Here is a 14,112-nt window from a genome sequence, read left to right as displayed (position 1 = left end):
GTACCTTTAATAGGAGGAAAAAGGGTCAGTGGGGCAGTCTGTTTAAAGTCTCTTTGCTTCAGAAGCTACAAGAACGAAGCTGAAGTCTTTTCCAGGAACCCAAGGTTGCACCAGGTCCACATCCAAGTTAAAGAGCCTTTCCAGAATCTGGAGTCACTATACAAGTCCGTCATGACAGCAGTAGCAGCAGCAGCTCATACTACTCCCCACACTTCCTCAAAGGCAGTAGTAATTTTAGCACATGTCAGTGCTGCAGAGAGGGGATAGTTRCTGATGGAGACCATCTTTTCTGTATAGTCAACATTGACCTAGGAGAAGAGGGGGGTAAAAAAAAAATAATAGGAAAAAAAAAATCAAGCTGCAAGAAGTTTTCACTGAGCCCCATCTCCATTAGTACAAGAAGGCAAGGAGCCACCGGAGAGGGTCCAGCAGAGGCCAGAAAGATGATTAGGGCTCTGGACTATCTCTGTTATGAGGASAGACTGCAGGCCCTGTTTAGTCCAGAGGAGACTGAGAGGGGATCTCATTAATGCACATAAATATYTCAAGGGTGGGTACCAAGAGGATGGTGCCACACTCTTTACTGGTGCCTGGGTATAAGGTGAGGAGCAGTAAAGTAGCCATAAACTAAAACAGAAGAAGTTCCACCTCAACAGGAGGAARAACTTCTTTACACTGAGGATGGCAGAGCACTGGAACAGGCTGTCCAGGGAGGTCGTGGAGTCYCCCTCTCTGGAGACATTCCAAACCCACCTGGACAGGTTCCTGTGTCACTGCTCCAGGTGACCCTGCCTTGGCAGGGGGTTGGACTGGGTGATCTCTGGAGAGCCCTTTCAACCCTAACAACTGGAGAGGCACTGTGTTTCTCCAGCAGGGAAACTTCTAGCCCTCACTAATGCACTCTCTTGGGAGGGAGAACAGTCCCAAGTGTTGCAGTTTGGGGCCCTTTTCTGACAAGCCTGCAGGGAATAATAGGGGGCTGGGCAGGGCGGGAACCAAGCCAAAAAAGAGGCAGATAAAACCTCCACACTCAGAACAAGACTGAAATCTTTTTACAGCTCCAGATAAGGGATACACACACTTACCGACCCGTGGGCAAAAGCTCCCACCACAATGACAACTGGCTCTGCTGCAGGAACCAGCTCACGCAGATSTGACAGCTGTGATGCTGCAAAAGAGGTTCCAATCTTCATACAGCCCACGGGCAGATGGTCACTGACTGGGTTTTTAATCACCTACAGAAAGCAGAAAGTTAATAGGGGTGTAGAGGTAACAGACCCTGACACAGCTAGGTGCATTGTTTGCTGAAAACAACAGATAAACAAAAAATTCATCAGCTGGTTGCAGGCTGCRTCAGAAGCTCATGACTGATCCATCTGGAGCAGTGCACCCTCACTGTCCATGGTATTTGCAAAGTACCAATATTACATACACAATTCAACATTACAGATTGTCCCCACCCAAAAATCAAATCCCCTTGAGGTACACATCCTGTTTCCCCATCCCCCTACATTACCCACCAAGCTACCCCCAGGTCCTTGAACAAAAACATTCCTATGGATGAGTTGGCCTTTGCGTGAGGCCACAATGATGGCAGAGATGCCCAGGATACAGGTGATGGAGAGGTAGATGAGTCTTGGCTGTGGGGAGCAGAAGACCAAGTAGTAGAGCTCCCCATAATCAGCAGTGCAATTCCTGAGTAATAATCTAATAAAATTCGAAAAAGTCCACAAGACCTCCAAGTGACAGTAGGCAGTGTGGAATAGCCAGGAGAAGCTGAGCCAGAGCACTGCTCCCAGGAAGAGCATCCCAAATACCACCACCTGCAAAGGAGCTACATGTTGGGCCACATTCCCTTTCTTTGGGGAATCTGGATTTTCCAGAGGAAAGTTACAAAGCGCATTTAAGCCTTGATCAGTCCTTGATTAGTTCTTTGCATCTGGGAATCTTGCTTCTGTCTGAGCAGCACAGCAAGGTCCTGCTCCAGCCCAGCAGCTCCTTGTGGCACATTACTGGAGCCAGGTTCATGASAGCCCCGTGTGGAAGAGGCTGGAAAGGCTGCTCCTTGTCTCTCCCTGCCTGCTGACGCGTGTCCTCGTTGTGTCCTCGAGTGGAKGCGCTTGTTCTCTGCCAAGATGACATCACCACCACCTTCCACTGGCTGCTGCTTTTCTGACATTTCCAACAACAAAGGTAGCTTCATCCGAGGAATTCAATACCACTTGKCGCTGCAGTTTATCCCCTCTTTCCCTCTGTGTCTGCAGAAGCCGTTTGAGTTAATCACATCTTCATTTCCCCCTCTYTGCCATTTTAAAAGCCCTATCAATGCCCGGGCACGGCAGTCAGGCTCATGTGAGAAAACACCCCTCAGCTCCAAGGACAGCTGTGTTTGGGGTTTCTTTCCTGCAGCAGCAGTTCCTACAGCACATGCCAGCCAAATGGGATGTGGGAGAGCCCCCCTGAAACCACAACCCCCAGCAATGATGCAATAGGACAGAATAGGAACCGTGCCCACAACCGGGACCCCCAACAAAAAAAAACCCACCTCTCCCTTCTTTACCACCTCCCAGAAATCCCTCCCGCGTCGCTGTTAGAACATTGCAACATTAACTGTGTGAACAGTTACAAAATATTTACCTTCAGCAGTTTCTGAGGCCCATCAGCTGCTCTAACACTGAGTTTATGCAGCAGCTGAACTGACAAAGAGAAAACAAGAAAATCACCTAAGCTGTCTGTTATTTTGATAGAGAAATCCTGTACTTTGCCTGAGCTGAGGTACACAAAACRTCCACCTTTTGAGTTCCCATCACTAGCTGAAACAAGTTATTTTGCTGATAGTACAACCTCCTGCAGGCACTCCCCACCGAGCTAAGGAACACACAGCTGGGCTATGCATCTTGGAGAACACGGCAGAAAGATGCTTTCACTTCTCTGCTCTTTTCTCACTTTTATGTTTCAAGGTTAGTGCCAGTTTTTTATTTTTCGAAAAGCTCCCCCACTCCAAACCACTTTCCCAGATTTTTCTGTAGCTGTTGTAAAGATTGAATTACTTACCCATAAGACCACAGAATCGATCAAAAGTTCTTGGGATTCTGGTTTGGGGATTGACTTCAATCAGAACATTCTTCTTGGTGTGGATATAAACCTGCAGGAGGCCAGCCCGATTCAGGGGGCTGTCCATGAGCATCAGGAGACTCTGAAATTGAAAAGCACACGGTACTGGTAATAGAAAAGCACAAGAGAGAGAATTCTGGAGAAAATTAGGGGTTAGCCACCACAAATGYATAAGAGCCCAATGTTGAGGTTGAAAGCTCATCCGATTATGGGAGTTCTACTGTAATGCTAAGAAATCAAGCCCAGACACAAACAGTGACTAAACCTAAAAGCCACGAGCAGAGCAGGGGAGACCAAACTCGCCCCCGAGCCCCAGGGGCACGAGCGGACCCCCATACCCAAGGGACGATCTACCCGAGGCGCCTACCGGGGCTGCCCCGAGCGGCCCAGGCCGCCACCGGCGCCGCCGGACCCCGCGGGTACCTGGTGGGTGATGTCGGGCCGCACTTCCCCGGGGTCCCGGCCATTCCGCAGCAGCAGCGCCTTATGTTTGTCGCAGTTGAGCAGCTCGAACGTCTTCCCCACCTACGGCCAAWACACGAACAGGTGAGCGGCAAGCGAGGGCATCCACGGCACAGCACGGCGCGGCCCGACCCACCCCGACCTGCGCCCCCACCATCCRCACCTTCACGGTCTCCAGGCTCGCCCCCTCCAGCACGACCACGAGCCGCCGCTGCCCGCGGAGCCGCTTGGCCTCCAGCGAACGCCCTTCATCCTCCTCATCCTCCTGCGCATCCCCACGTGGCCGCCTGGGCGCCGCCATTTTGTCACGCGGCCCCGCCGGCCCCGCCCCGGCCCCGCCCTGCCCGTCGCKGCCGCCCAAGATGGCGCCGGGGCGCGCCCTCTATCTGGCTCCGGCTGGACCCGCTTCCGGAGCGCYGCGGCCGCCGCGCCGGAAGGCGAGCGCTGGGGGCGGGAAGGGGCAGCGGGGRCGCTCCCGGCAGTGCGGTTTCCCGCCGGAGCGCCGCGGCGGTCGTTCCTTCCGGTGTCCTTCCCGGCGGGGGCGGCGGCGGGGCGGCCATGGCGCAGAACCTGAAGGACCTGGCGGGGCGGCTGCCGACCGGGCCCCGCGGCGTSGGCACTGCGCTCAAGCTGCTGCTGGGCGCCGGCGCCCTGGCCTATGGCGTGCGAGAGTCCGTCTTTATTGGTGAGTGGAGTTCCCCCTAGCCCTCACCCCCACCCTCTCGGAGCCTTTGCGCCCGCTGCCCGCGCTGACCGAGCCCCCGCTCTCTCCCCGCAGTGGAGGGCGGCCAGCGCGCCATCTTCTTCAACCGCATCGGCGGCGTGCAGCAGGACACCATCCTGGCCGAGGGGCTGCACTTCAGGTAGGGCCCTTTCCCCCGATACCCGCCCGGCCCCCCCGGCCTGGCAGGGGCCCGCGTTCCTAACGCGCCTCCGCCCTCCGCAGGATCCCCTGGTTCCAGTATCCCATCATCTACGACATCCGAGCGCGGCCGCGGAAAATCTCCTCCCCCACCGGTTCCAAAGGTGAGAGAGAGTGACCACGAGGTGGGAGGCACGGGACAGGAATTCGGCTGTAGTGCTGGCGCTCCTTATACAATTATGGAATACTAAGGGGTCGTAATGGACCTTAAAAATAATTTATTCCCAACTCACTGCCATCGATAGTGATAATTTTCACTAGRCCAGGTTGYTCAAGGCCCCATCCAAACTGGTCTTGAACACCTCCAGGGTTGGGCCATCCACASTTTCCCTGGGCAGCCTGTTCCAGTACCTCACCACTCTCACTGCAAAGGATTTCTTCCTAATTTCCAACTAAATGTTCCCGTCTTCCAGTTTGTACCCGTTACCCTTTGTGCCATCATTACCATATTTGATGAAAAGTTTCTTCTCCAGTTTCCCTGCAGCCCCCTGACCCCTCTCTCTGTCCTGGCAGACCTGCAGATGGTGAACATCTCCCTGCGTGTGCTGACACGGCCCAACGCGGCCGAGCTGCCCAGCATGTACCAGCGCCTGGGGCTGGACTATGAGGAGCGTGTCCTGCCCTCCATCGTCAACGAGGTGCTCAAGAGTGTCGTGGCCAAGTTCAACGCCTCGCAGCTCATCACACAGAGAGCCCAGGTGAGCCCTGGCTCGGTGCAGGTTGCAGAGGAGCTGCACAACTGTGGGTGTGGGGAACGTTGTGACAGGTAAAGGAAGGGTATCTGTATTTAGCTGGTGGATAGTGCATCCACACAGAAGGTGTGTCCCGTGTTCATTTTGATCCCCTTACGTGTGCATGCTGTATTGTCAGCTTCTGAGGAGAAAACTGGCTCCGTTGATGCACAGAGGGCAAAACTGGGGGAGGGAGAGCTGATTTACATAATAGTCCACAGGTGTCCATGGAACTGGCTGTGAAAATGTGATTCTCAGAATGGCTGGTCATCAGAAAAAAGTAAACGGTTTTGAAAAACTGTGAGGATGAGCAGTTTAYAAAGTACTAACCTGTCAGTGATCAATGTTATAAAAGGGTAGCAAATACTTTTATTTACAACTACAGGATGGGTCAGGTTGGAAAGGGCCACAGTGGATTATCTGGTCCAGCCTCCTTGCTCAAGCRGGGTCATCCCAGAGCATGTAGCACAGGGTTGCATCCAGGTCGTTTCTGAATGTCTCCAGTGAGGGAGACTCCATAACCTCTCTGAGTAACCTGTTCCAATGCTTGGTCACCTGYACARTGAAGGAGTTGTTTCCTGTGTTCAGGTGGAATTTMCTGTGTTGTAGTTTCTGCCYATTGCCTCTTGTCSTATTGTTTGGCGTCACTGAGAAGAGCCTGGCTCGGTTTTCTTGGCCCCCTCCCTGCAGASCCTGATTAGAAAAAGCTTAGAATGTCATCTGGGAGAGTGTTACAAAATAGTAGAAATATTTGGCTTAAAAACGTTTGTTTCTGAAAGTGTGTGTTTTAATAATTGATTATCAGGGTTTCTGAGAGTTTTCATCACCTATGGCAACTGGAGCCGAGAGGAGGTGCTGGTCTTGTTTTAAAGGAGGTCCTGCAGGATCAGGAGGGTGCTGAAGAGGAGAAGTTGTTAGATGAAATTCAAAGCATCTTTTAATTAGTTTCTGATCTGTGACGAAAGTTAAGAGTAGAGCTGAGTGTCCAGGTTGTGTTACGAGAATTGATCCATAGCCCCCTCACTGAGGCTTCAGGGTTTTGTGCTCATCCACATTGAGCGTGCTGGAGGGATTTGTTAGTTTTTGTGTAGAAAAAGAATGCATGGAGAGGATGTGACAGCAAGGAATGTCTGTGAGGATTTCAGCTTTATTGAAAGCAAAGGCTGTTAAGCATCTGTGATCTGAGATAAAAAGCTTTCTTTGATCTCTGAAATTTTTCAACAAACTGAATTGCATTTGCCTTTTTGTCATGTATCTATTCAGTGCTTATTATTATAAAGTGATGTGTATCAAAGGGATTGATAATCAGAGGAAAATTAAGTGGCTTTATGTCATTGTGCACTCGCTGTTCACGCAGGAAAGGTTTCTCTCGTTATTTAGAGTTCCTCAGAAACAGCTGCAGTAAAAGTAAATGCTCGGCTGGCCAAGCATGTGATACTGTAGCAATAGTTTCTGTTTAAGTCAATATTTGGTGCAGGACTTGTCAGCCTGCCTGAAATAGGTGCTGGCAAGTTAAATGTAGAATAAATCAAAGTGTCTATCAGCAAGAGCCATCCAAAGTGGCCAAAAAAAGTGGAGTAGCCACACTAGACGAGTATGTACTGTAATTAAGAGATGTGATATGGGTAAAAAAATATTTGGTCATTTTTTTTTCTGTGTTGGAATGCAATTATGGGAGAATSAGCCTGCAAACAGTGGCAGATCCAAGGAGGAAAAGGAAATGCTTATTGYCAAAACTGTGGAACTAGATGTGGTAGGATGTGAAAGCAAAAGACGCTTTYAAGGTTTTTTTACTTACAGTGTTAMTTGCATAGAACAGTTAAGGAGTAACAAATGAGCTGTAATAAGAGTTCTGAAAAAGCCATGTGTGGCTGTGGATATGTTGCACAGAGATGGTGTCCACGGTTTGGAGCTTGAGTTAGGGGATGTCTTTCCCGACACTGTGAAGAGCAGTTGTGCTTCACATTTGGAGTGTACAGGAAGTGAGGAACACCCCGTGCTTGGTACTAGTGTTGTTGCTATGTTTGTGTTTCAGGTGTCTCTGCTCATTAGGAGAGAACTGACAGAGAGAGCCAAGGATTTCAGCCTCATCCTGGATGATGTGGCTATCACAGAGCTTAGTTTCAGTCGTGAATACACAGCAGCTGTGGAGGCTAAGCAAGTGGGTGAGTTCCACTGGTGCCTGAAAAGGGTGGATTGTCTTTGCCTTTTCACTGAATTATTAAACAAGGTAGTGGAATTTGGGTTAGTGTGTCACTGCTGTGTCACTGTATCAGTGCTGGTACATGGTCACAAATCTCTGTGTGTTGCATTCTTAGCAGCAGAGTTGAACAGGTTTATTTTACAAGAGTTGGCAGAAAGCCACAGCTAATGGGATGTACCATCGGAGGGACTGAGTTCCCAAGACTAAGGTTCCTCTTCAGACTGGGACTCTGTCACTTCACTGTGTCACATGTGGAGGGTCTGGGTATTGTGGGGTTTACTTAAGAAAAAGGAAAAGTGCTCTTAGCTGGTCCCAGTGGTCCCAGAATGTTACTGGTTCTTTGGGAAGCAGAGCCCCTGGGCCTCAGCGCACAGATTCTGATGGAAGATACGATGTGGTTCCAATGACTGTCCCTTCTTCCTGCAGCCCAGCAGGAGGCACAGCGCGCCCAGTTCCTGGTGGAGAAGGCCAAGCAGGAGCAAAAGCAGAAGATAGTTCAGGCTGAGGGGGAAGCGACAGCTGCCAAGATGATATCCTGCTTCTGGAGATTTTGTGGGATGTGGCTTGTGAGCTTGCCAGTCCTAAGAATCCGTCACATTGGGCTCATGCTCAGGAGACTGTGATCGGATGATAGCTTCAAGTAGGTCACTCACTGTTCTTTATTTCCACCCTTCTCCGGCTGGCTGGAGTGAGGTTCATCTGAGGTTACGGTCAGAGCAGAGAAGGCTCTGGGCCTTGCTCTCTGTTGTAAAGTTTAACTTTTCCTGGCTGTGTGTGACCGAAATCCATAATGTTCTTCATTTGTGCGGTTAAAAATATGCCATGTCAAGGCCCATGTTATTTGGATAGAAACTGCTTTTTACCCACTAAGATGTTTTTTAATACGGCTTAGGAAGAATTCCTTGAGGGTAAGCGGCTTCTGTTTGCAGGATTTTCCTTRACTTTTGTTCCCTTGTACCTTGGGGAAGCTCTCAGCAGGAATCCAGGCTACATCAAGCTACGTAAAATCCGAGCTGCTCAAAACATCTCAAAAACGGTGAGCATTGGAATTCCCATAGAATTCCCTTTGTCCTTTTGCAGTCCTTGTGCTGTCCCACAACCCAGTGGCCACATGATGAATTTAAGGCGAATGTGATCTGCCCTGTCCTGATCTTTGTTCCTGCCCAGCCCTTTTCTGCTCAAGTAGAGCTTAAGACTTAGCAAAGATCTGCAATCAGATGTGAGGCTCAGAGTTCATGCCCTTCATATGACAAGGCCAGATCCACATCAGATTCCATCACCCACCCTCAGCTGCAGGCACTAAAAGCTCCTGGTTCCCTGCAGGCTGAGAAAGGGGGACAGATAAATGTCGGATCAAAGGCCTTTGTGACAGAGGGACAGAATGAGCACTTCTTTTAGATAGTCTGATGGCTCTGGGATGGAAAGTCATGAAGTTACGGAGTTGTTATGGGCAATTGTGTTGATTTAAGTGAGAYCTTGAGTGAAGGAAAGAAGTGCTGTATCTGGAGTGGGAGATGGGTTCCTAGTGCTATGCATCCCTGTGCATTTTTAGTCCTTGATGCCACATCTGTAATGGATTTCTTTTCCAGATTGCTGCCTCACAAAACCGTGTGTATCTCACAGCAGATAACTTGGTACTGAACCTGCAGGATGAGGGCTTCACCAGGTAAAGGAGCTGGGTGCCTGGGTTTGTCTGCACGCTACCTGGCAAGCTGCTCCCCTTACTGGAGCTCTCTCAGGATCTATTTCTGAGAGGAGCCTGATGCCAGAGGATGCAGACAAGTAGGGAGCAGCCTCTCATACAATAGAAATGGGGATTTTTTTGTTAAATCTAATGAATTTGCTCTTGTTTTTTTTCTTCCCCACCCTCCACCCCTTACTGCATCTGCTGACACAGAGGAAGGTAAGGCACTATATATTTTGATTCATTTGTTTACTGAAACAAGGGTGTTGCTCTTTTCTGGTGCCTGGGATGTTTCTGGCCTGGGCTTTTTTGGCCCCAGGAARTTTATTCCAATCTCTACCTCAGTTCCCATTTGTGATATGAAGCTTGAAGCTTTCCATGCAGGGACCACATAGACATAATAATGGAGTGTACAATAATTGGAGCTCCATGTGTGTCCCATAGGGAGCCTTGCATGGGAAAGGCAGAACTGTGGAGAATTCTCTGATCTTTCACATATACAGGGCATCCTGCAGTTAGGGCAAACAGGGCTGTAAGGAGGCAGGTAGATCATCATGGGAATTTGTGTTGGTTTGGTTAACAATCTCTAGGGAAGAAGATGCTTTTGTTATTCTCCAAAWGCTTTCCAGTTCATGCCAGAAAACCCCATTTGCCACTTTCAYAGCTGTCAGAAGTTTGGTGGTTCTGCCTAATCTGTCCAATATTTACTGGAAAAGGCAGTCCCAACTGAGCTAACAGGATGCAGCTAAAAGCTTAGATTTCTTAGAATTGAGAAGAGAAACCAGCGCTGGTTTCTTTTCTGTGGGATCTTTGATTATAATATTGTACTTCCTCACCTCTGACTAGATTCTGTCGTATTTGTTCCAGAAGATTTAAGGGGCTTGGGGGGAAAAAAAACAACCTGCCTAATAGGAAGGACTTTGGAAGTCCAGATCCTTTGGGTGTGACACCCACACCTCAGAATCCATATTGAGGGGTTCTGCAGCTTTGCTTGTGCTTTCTGGGCTGATGACTCCCATCTGTCTCCCTTTCAGTGACAGTCTCCTACTCAAAGGGAAGAAATGAAAGAAGCTGAAGATTCTTAGAACCAGCGTCGCTGACCAGCAGAAGATATGAGTGAGGATCTTTGAACTCCCTCCGCTAGTATTGTTTGCCCTCACGATGAAGTTTTTAATCCAGTAGCCAGATTGGTCCCCGTGCCCCTGCTCCATCTGTGGTGATTCAGTTACAGGAATGGACTCTGCCTCTAGGCAGCTGTAATTCCTTCCTCATCCCACCAGTTAAGTTTGGAGAGGGTGCAAAGGGGCTTACTGGTATTAACCCATGTGGATATAGTAATTTGCCTCTAATCTTCATTAATATTTAGATTTCTGTAGGATATAAAARTTCTTTTCTGGCCAAGTGAGGGAGTTCTGCTGCCATCAGCACCAGGCTTTTTTTTGTAGTAAATTTTTTTTCTCTTTCACACTTGCTCCCAAGAGAACCTGGGACTGAATTCAGGACAATGCCATTCTTTGGGTGCCTGTCACTGCTGGAATTATCTTACTTGTGTCACTGTCTGCTCAGTGATGCTTTCAAACATTTGTAAAAATTAAAAAAAAACAAATTTATATTGTGTCTAAGTGTGCTTAGTGCATGAAAAAGAAGTGGTTATTTTATGTAGTAGGAGGTGGAACAGAGATTTTATTTGGTTGAAAACAGAATGAGGATGAGATGAAGAGAAAGGAACAAAAGAAGGAAATACGCTCAGGGCCACTGGTGGATCACAGTGTGGGGAGTGAAGGAGGAGGTTCGGGTAGCTCGTGCAGCTGTGTGGGTGACTAGGACTGCTTCTTTAGCTGCCTATGAGGGCTAGAGATGAGGGCAAGTTTACCTGCTTTTCCAGCTCACAGAAGCTTCTCAATACTATGTCCTGACCACTGTTGTTACATCTTGGGCTTTTTACCTTCTCTGCTTTTCTGGCCGAAAAGAGGAAGAGAAATCATCCTCCACTGACTAAATTCTCTCTTTTGTTTGGGTTTCAACAGCAAGATCTTGTGTGCTTTAAGGGTAGCTTCATCCCTGTTTCTCTGGGCTGCCCTTTACTAAGATTTAGGACTTGGAGGTATCACAGRGTCACAGAATTATAGAATATCCTGAGCTGGAATGGAGTCATAAGGATCATCAGGTGCAGGGCAACCTAAAAGTTAAACCATAGGTGAGAGCATTGTCTTAACTCATCTTGAACAGAGGCTCAGGGTCATGACTGCCCTCCTGGGGAGCTTGGCCACCATGTAAACAAAGACTTTTTTCCTGATACCCAGTGTGAACTTCCCCCTATGCAGCTTTAGGCCATTCCCTCATGTCCTGTTGCTGAACACCAAAGAGAAGAGATCAGCACCTCCCTCTCTCTGCTGCTCATATTGAGGAGGCTGTAGGCAGCAATGAGGTCAACCCTTGTTCTCCCCTAGGCTGAACTAACAATATCCCCAGCTGCTCCTTCTAAGTCACACCTTTCCTTGCTGTCTGTGTTGCCTTCCTTTGGACACATTATAATACTTTTATATCTTCCTTGTATTGTGGAGCATGMAACTGCACACAGTAGTGGTGATCAGGCTGGATCTGAGTGCAGTGGATCCCTCACTTCTCTGGCCAGTTAATCATTCTGTTCTTAGTGCAGCTCAGCATAACAGAGCTGGTAGGGCCTGCTRTCAGTTAAAATGCCTAGAGCCTTTTCTGTAAGGCTACACTCCAGTCTCATCCTTCACATCACACCATTTTGGGTGCAGAATCAGGCGTTTGTTCTTGTTAAATGTCATATGGATGAAATTGTGTACTTAYCTGGCTGTATGCTGAGCATTGTCCAGAGGGATATGGTGAGASCATCAAAAGCTTTGCCAAAATCCAAAAACTCCACGTCTGTCTTCGCTTTGACTGCAGGGTGGGTGACCTTGTCGTGAAAGGTTGTTGTGTTGGAAAGGTATCACCTTCCCGGCAAGAATTTGTGCACACTTTGATCAACAACTGCATTGTCTTCCAAGTCTTTTTCTTGAGAGCTCCCTGACTGATTTTGTCCATAGCTTTACCGGGCACCAGAGAATAACTGACCTGCAATTATCAAGGCCTTCTTGAGAACTGGGCCAACACTTGCCCGCTTCCACGTGAACTTCTCCAGATTCCCAAGGCTGTTGATTAATAACTCAGATTAATAACACTGGCTGTTGATTAATAACACAGTAACATTGGCCAACTCTGCAGYACCCTGAGAGGAATCCCATTGGGCCCCACAGACTTATGTGCATTCAGTTGCAGTAGCAAATCCCATGCAAGTTCAAAGTCAGCTGGGAGTTTATCACTCCCCCAGCTGTGGCCATCCAGCCCAGGGCTYTGGACACCCAAGGGCCCATCACCACCATCAAAAAAAAGAGGCAAAGGTGACATTAAATGTCYGTGCTTCACTATTTGGGGTTGAGATGACCCACCTCATCAAGTGACAGATTAATGTTTCCTTCAGTTTTCCTTCTGTTATTAACATAACTTTAAAATGCCTCATTACCCATCATAGTACCTGCCACCTTCAACTTGAGCTTGGGCCATACAGATTTGTTTCCTAGACTGTCAAAGAGCTTGTCTCATCTTCTGTATAACCCGTCCTTATTTCCAAAGTCCATACCCTTACTGCTGAGTTGCAAAAGGAGATCCCTGCTCAGCCAAGCCAGCTCTCTGCCTCACTGGCTAGACTTTTGACATGTTGTAGTTGCCTGCTCCTGTGCTTTTGAAAGAAGGCCCTTAAAAAGTGAGCAKCTTTTATGTACCCCACTATCCTGAAAAGCAGATCCTCAGGGGACCTTAWTAACTGCTTCCCTAAGGAGCCTAAAGTCTGCTCTTCCCCAGGTCCAGGGGAGTAGCTTTACTTAGATTTTAAACTCCACTCTCTCATGATCATGATGGTCAAGACAGCCACCCACAAGACCATGTCTATTCACAACCAGCCATCTCTTACAAGTTACTCCAKGCTGAGCTCTCCAGTGGAGAGGCCTTTAGGGACTTCTTCCTCTGATGAAGCAGAGCACAAGATTAAAGGAACAGATGAAATCTATGGATTCCTGGTTTAAAACTTAGTGGCAATCCCAGCCATAACTAATACCCATGATGTTTTGACTTGCAGCATCAAGGAAGCATAAATTCTTTGAACCAGCTTTGAAAATACATTCTCAAATAGCTACCCCAAAATATTTGTTTGTAACAGACCCTCTGTAAAGTAGAGTAGACTGCTTATGTTAGTGCTGTATTTCTTGATGTGCAATCAGGAGAAGTTGTTGTTCAGTCTAAATTTTCTGTAGACTGGACATTGTGGACACATTAAGTTCAGGGATTTGAACACAAATGAGGTTCTCAGTAACCYGAGCATGTTCCACAAGATGTCATCATTTTCAAGCTTCAGGTAGAGTTTAAGCTAACCCTTGGTATGCCTTGCTTTAGGCTGTGGCAGCTTTTTAAGAAGGAAGACAATTGGATCCTGTCCTTTGAAGCTACCCAGGAGGCTAAGGCYAAGGTAGGTGTTTCCTTAGACTAGGACTTTAGCCCCTTCCCTCTTGCTTAGAAGAGGGTATCTGGCATCATTCAGAGGTGAAACAGTACATCTCCCTCCCCTCACTTTCACTTCTGCCCATTGTTTTCCCCACCATCCCTTTCCTGCTTCTTCCTCTAGTGGCGATGGAATTGCACAGCCAGCCAAGTTTCTTGCTGTATCAAATGACAGCAAGCAGTGTCCTTCCCACAGTGGTGTGTGTAAGTTGTGGGAAGGAAGCTCTGGAGCCCTTTGCTTCAGGCTGCTGCTGCAAGTGGCACTGTTACCAGCATGAGGTCAGAGCAGCTGTGGTTTTGTCCAATTATTGAAAACCCAGAAGTAAAATTTAGGTGCAAAAGTTGCATTAGAGGTGGTCACAGCTGACTTTCCATGCTCAGACTTCCCTGACAATCACCAACACCTGAGCATCACACCAAGGAATCACCA

At 48.3% G+C, this 14,112-nt stretch overlaps 3 protein-coding genes across 3 annotated transcripts in view; 2 read left to right on the top strand and 1 right to left on the bottom strand.

Moving 5' to 3' along the window:
• Positions 1–3,899, bottom strand: EMG1 (EMG1 N1-specific pseudouridine methyltransferase). Its single transcript, XM_057368240.1, has 6 exons — positions 3,740–3,899; positions 3,538–3,639; positions 3,055–3,196; positions 2,638–2,696; positions 1,086–1,235; positions 1–308 (listed from the first exon to the last, which is right to left on the bottom strand). The coding sequence occupies exons 1-6, from the start codon at positions 3,875–3,877 to the stop codon at positions 195–197; spliced, it is 705 nt and encodes a 234-aa protein (XP_057224223.1). The 5' UTR covers positions 3,878–3,899; the 3' UTR covers positions 1–194.
• MLF2 (myeloid leukemia factor 2) overlaps positions 3,510–14,112 on the top strand; it is a 195,610-nt gene continuing 185,007 nt past the window's right edge. Inside the window, exon 1 of the mRNA XM_057368239.1 lies at positions 3,510–3,516. The gene's annotated coding sequence lies outside the window, so the exon portion shown is untranslated. The remainder of the gene's footprint in view (positions 3,517–14,112) is intronic.
• PHB2 (prohibitin 2) overlaps positions 4,063–14,112 on the top strand; it is a 96,914-nt gene continuing 86,864 nt past the window's right edge. The window contains exons 1-8 of the mRNA XM_057368230.1: positions 4,063–4,261; positions 4,355–4,439; positions 4,523–4,602; positions 5,012–5,196; positions 7,265–7,394; positions 7,859–7,962; positions 8,391–8,468; positions 9,022–9,098. Coding sequence (XP_057224213.1) covers positions 4,135–4,261; positions 4,355–4,439; positions 4,523–4,602; positions 5,012–5,196; positions 7,265–7,394; positions 7,859–7,962; positions 8,391–8,468; positions 9,022–9,098 — 866 coding nt within the window. The 5' untranslated portion in view covers positions 4,063–4,134. The remainder of the gene's footprint in view (positions 4,262–4,354; positions 4,440–4,522; positions 4,603–5,011; positions 5,197–7,264; positions 7,395–7,858; positions 7,963–8,390; positions 8,469–9,021; positions 9,099–14,112) is intronic.

This window comes from Malurus melanocephalus, unplaced genomic scaffold, assembly GCF_030028575.1.
Source record: "Malurus melanocephalus ecotype Western Australia unplaced genomic scaffold, MMel_1.1 scaffold_89, whole genome shotgun sequence".
Taxonomy (NCBI): domain Eukaryota; kingdom Metazoa; phylum Chordata; class Aves; order Passeriformes; family Maluridae; genus Malurus; species Malurus melanocephalus.
This window is presented reverse-complemented; position numbering and strand designations above follow the sequence as displayed.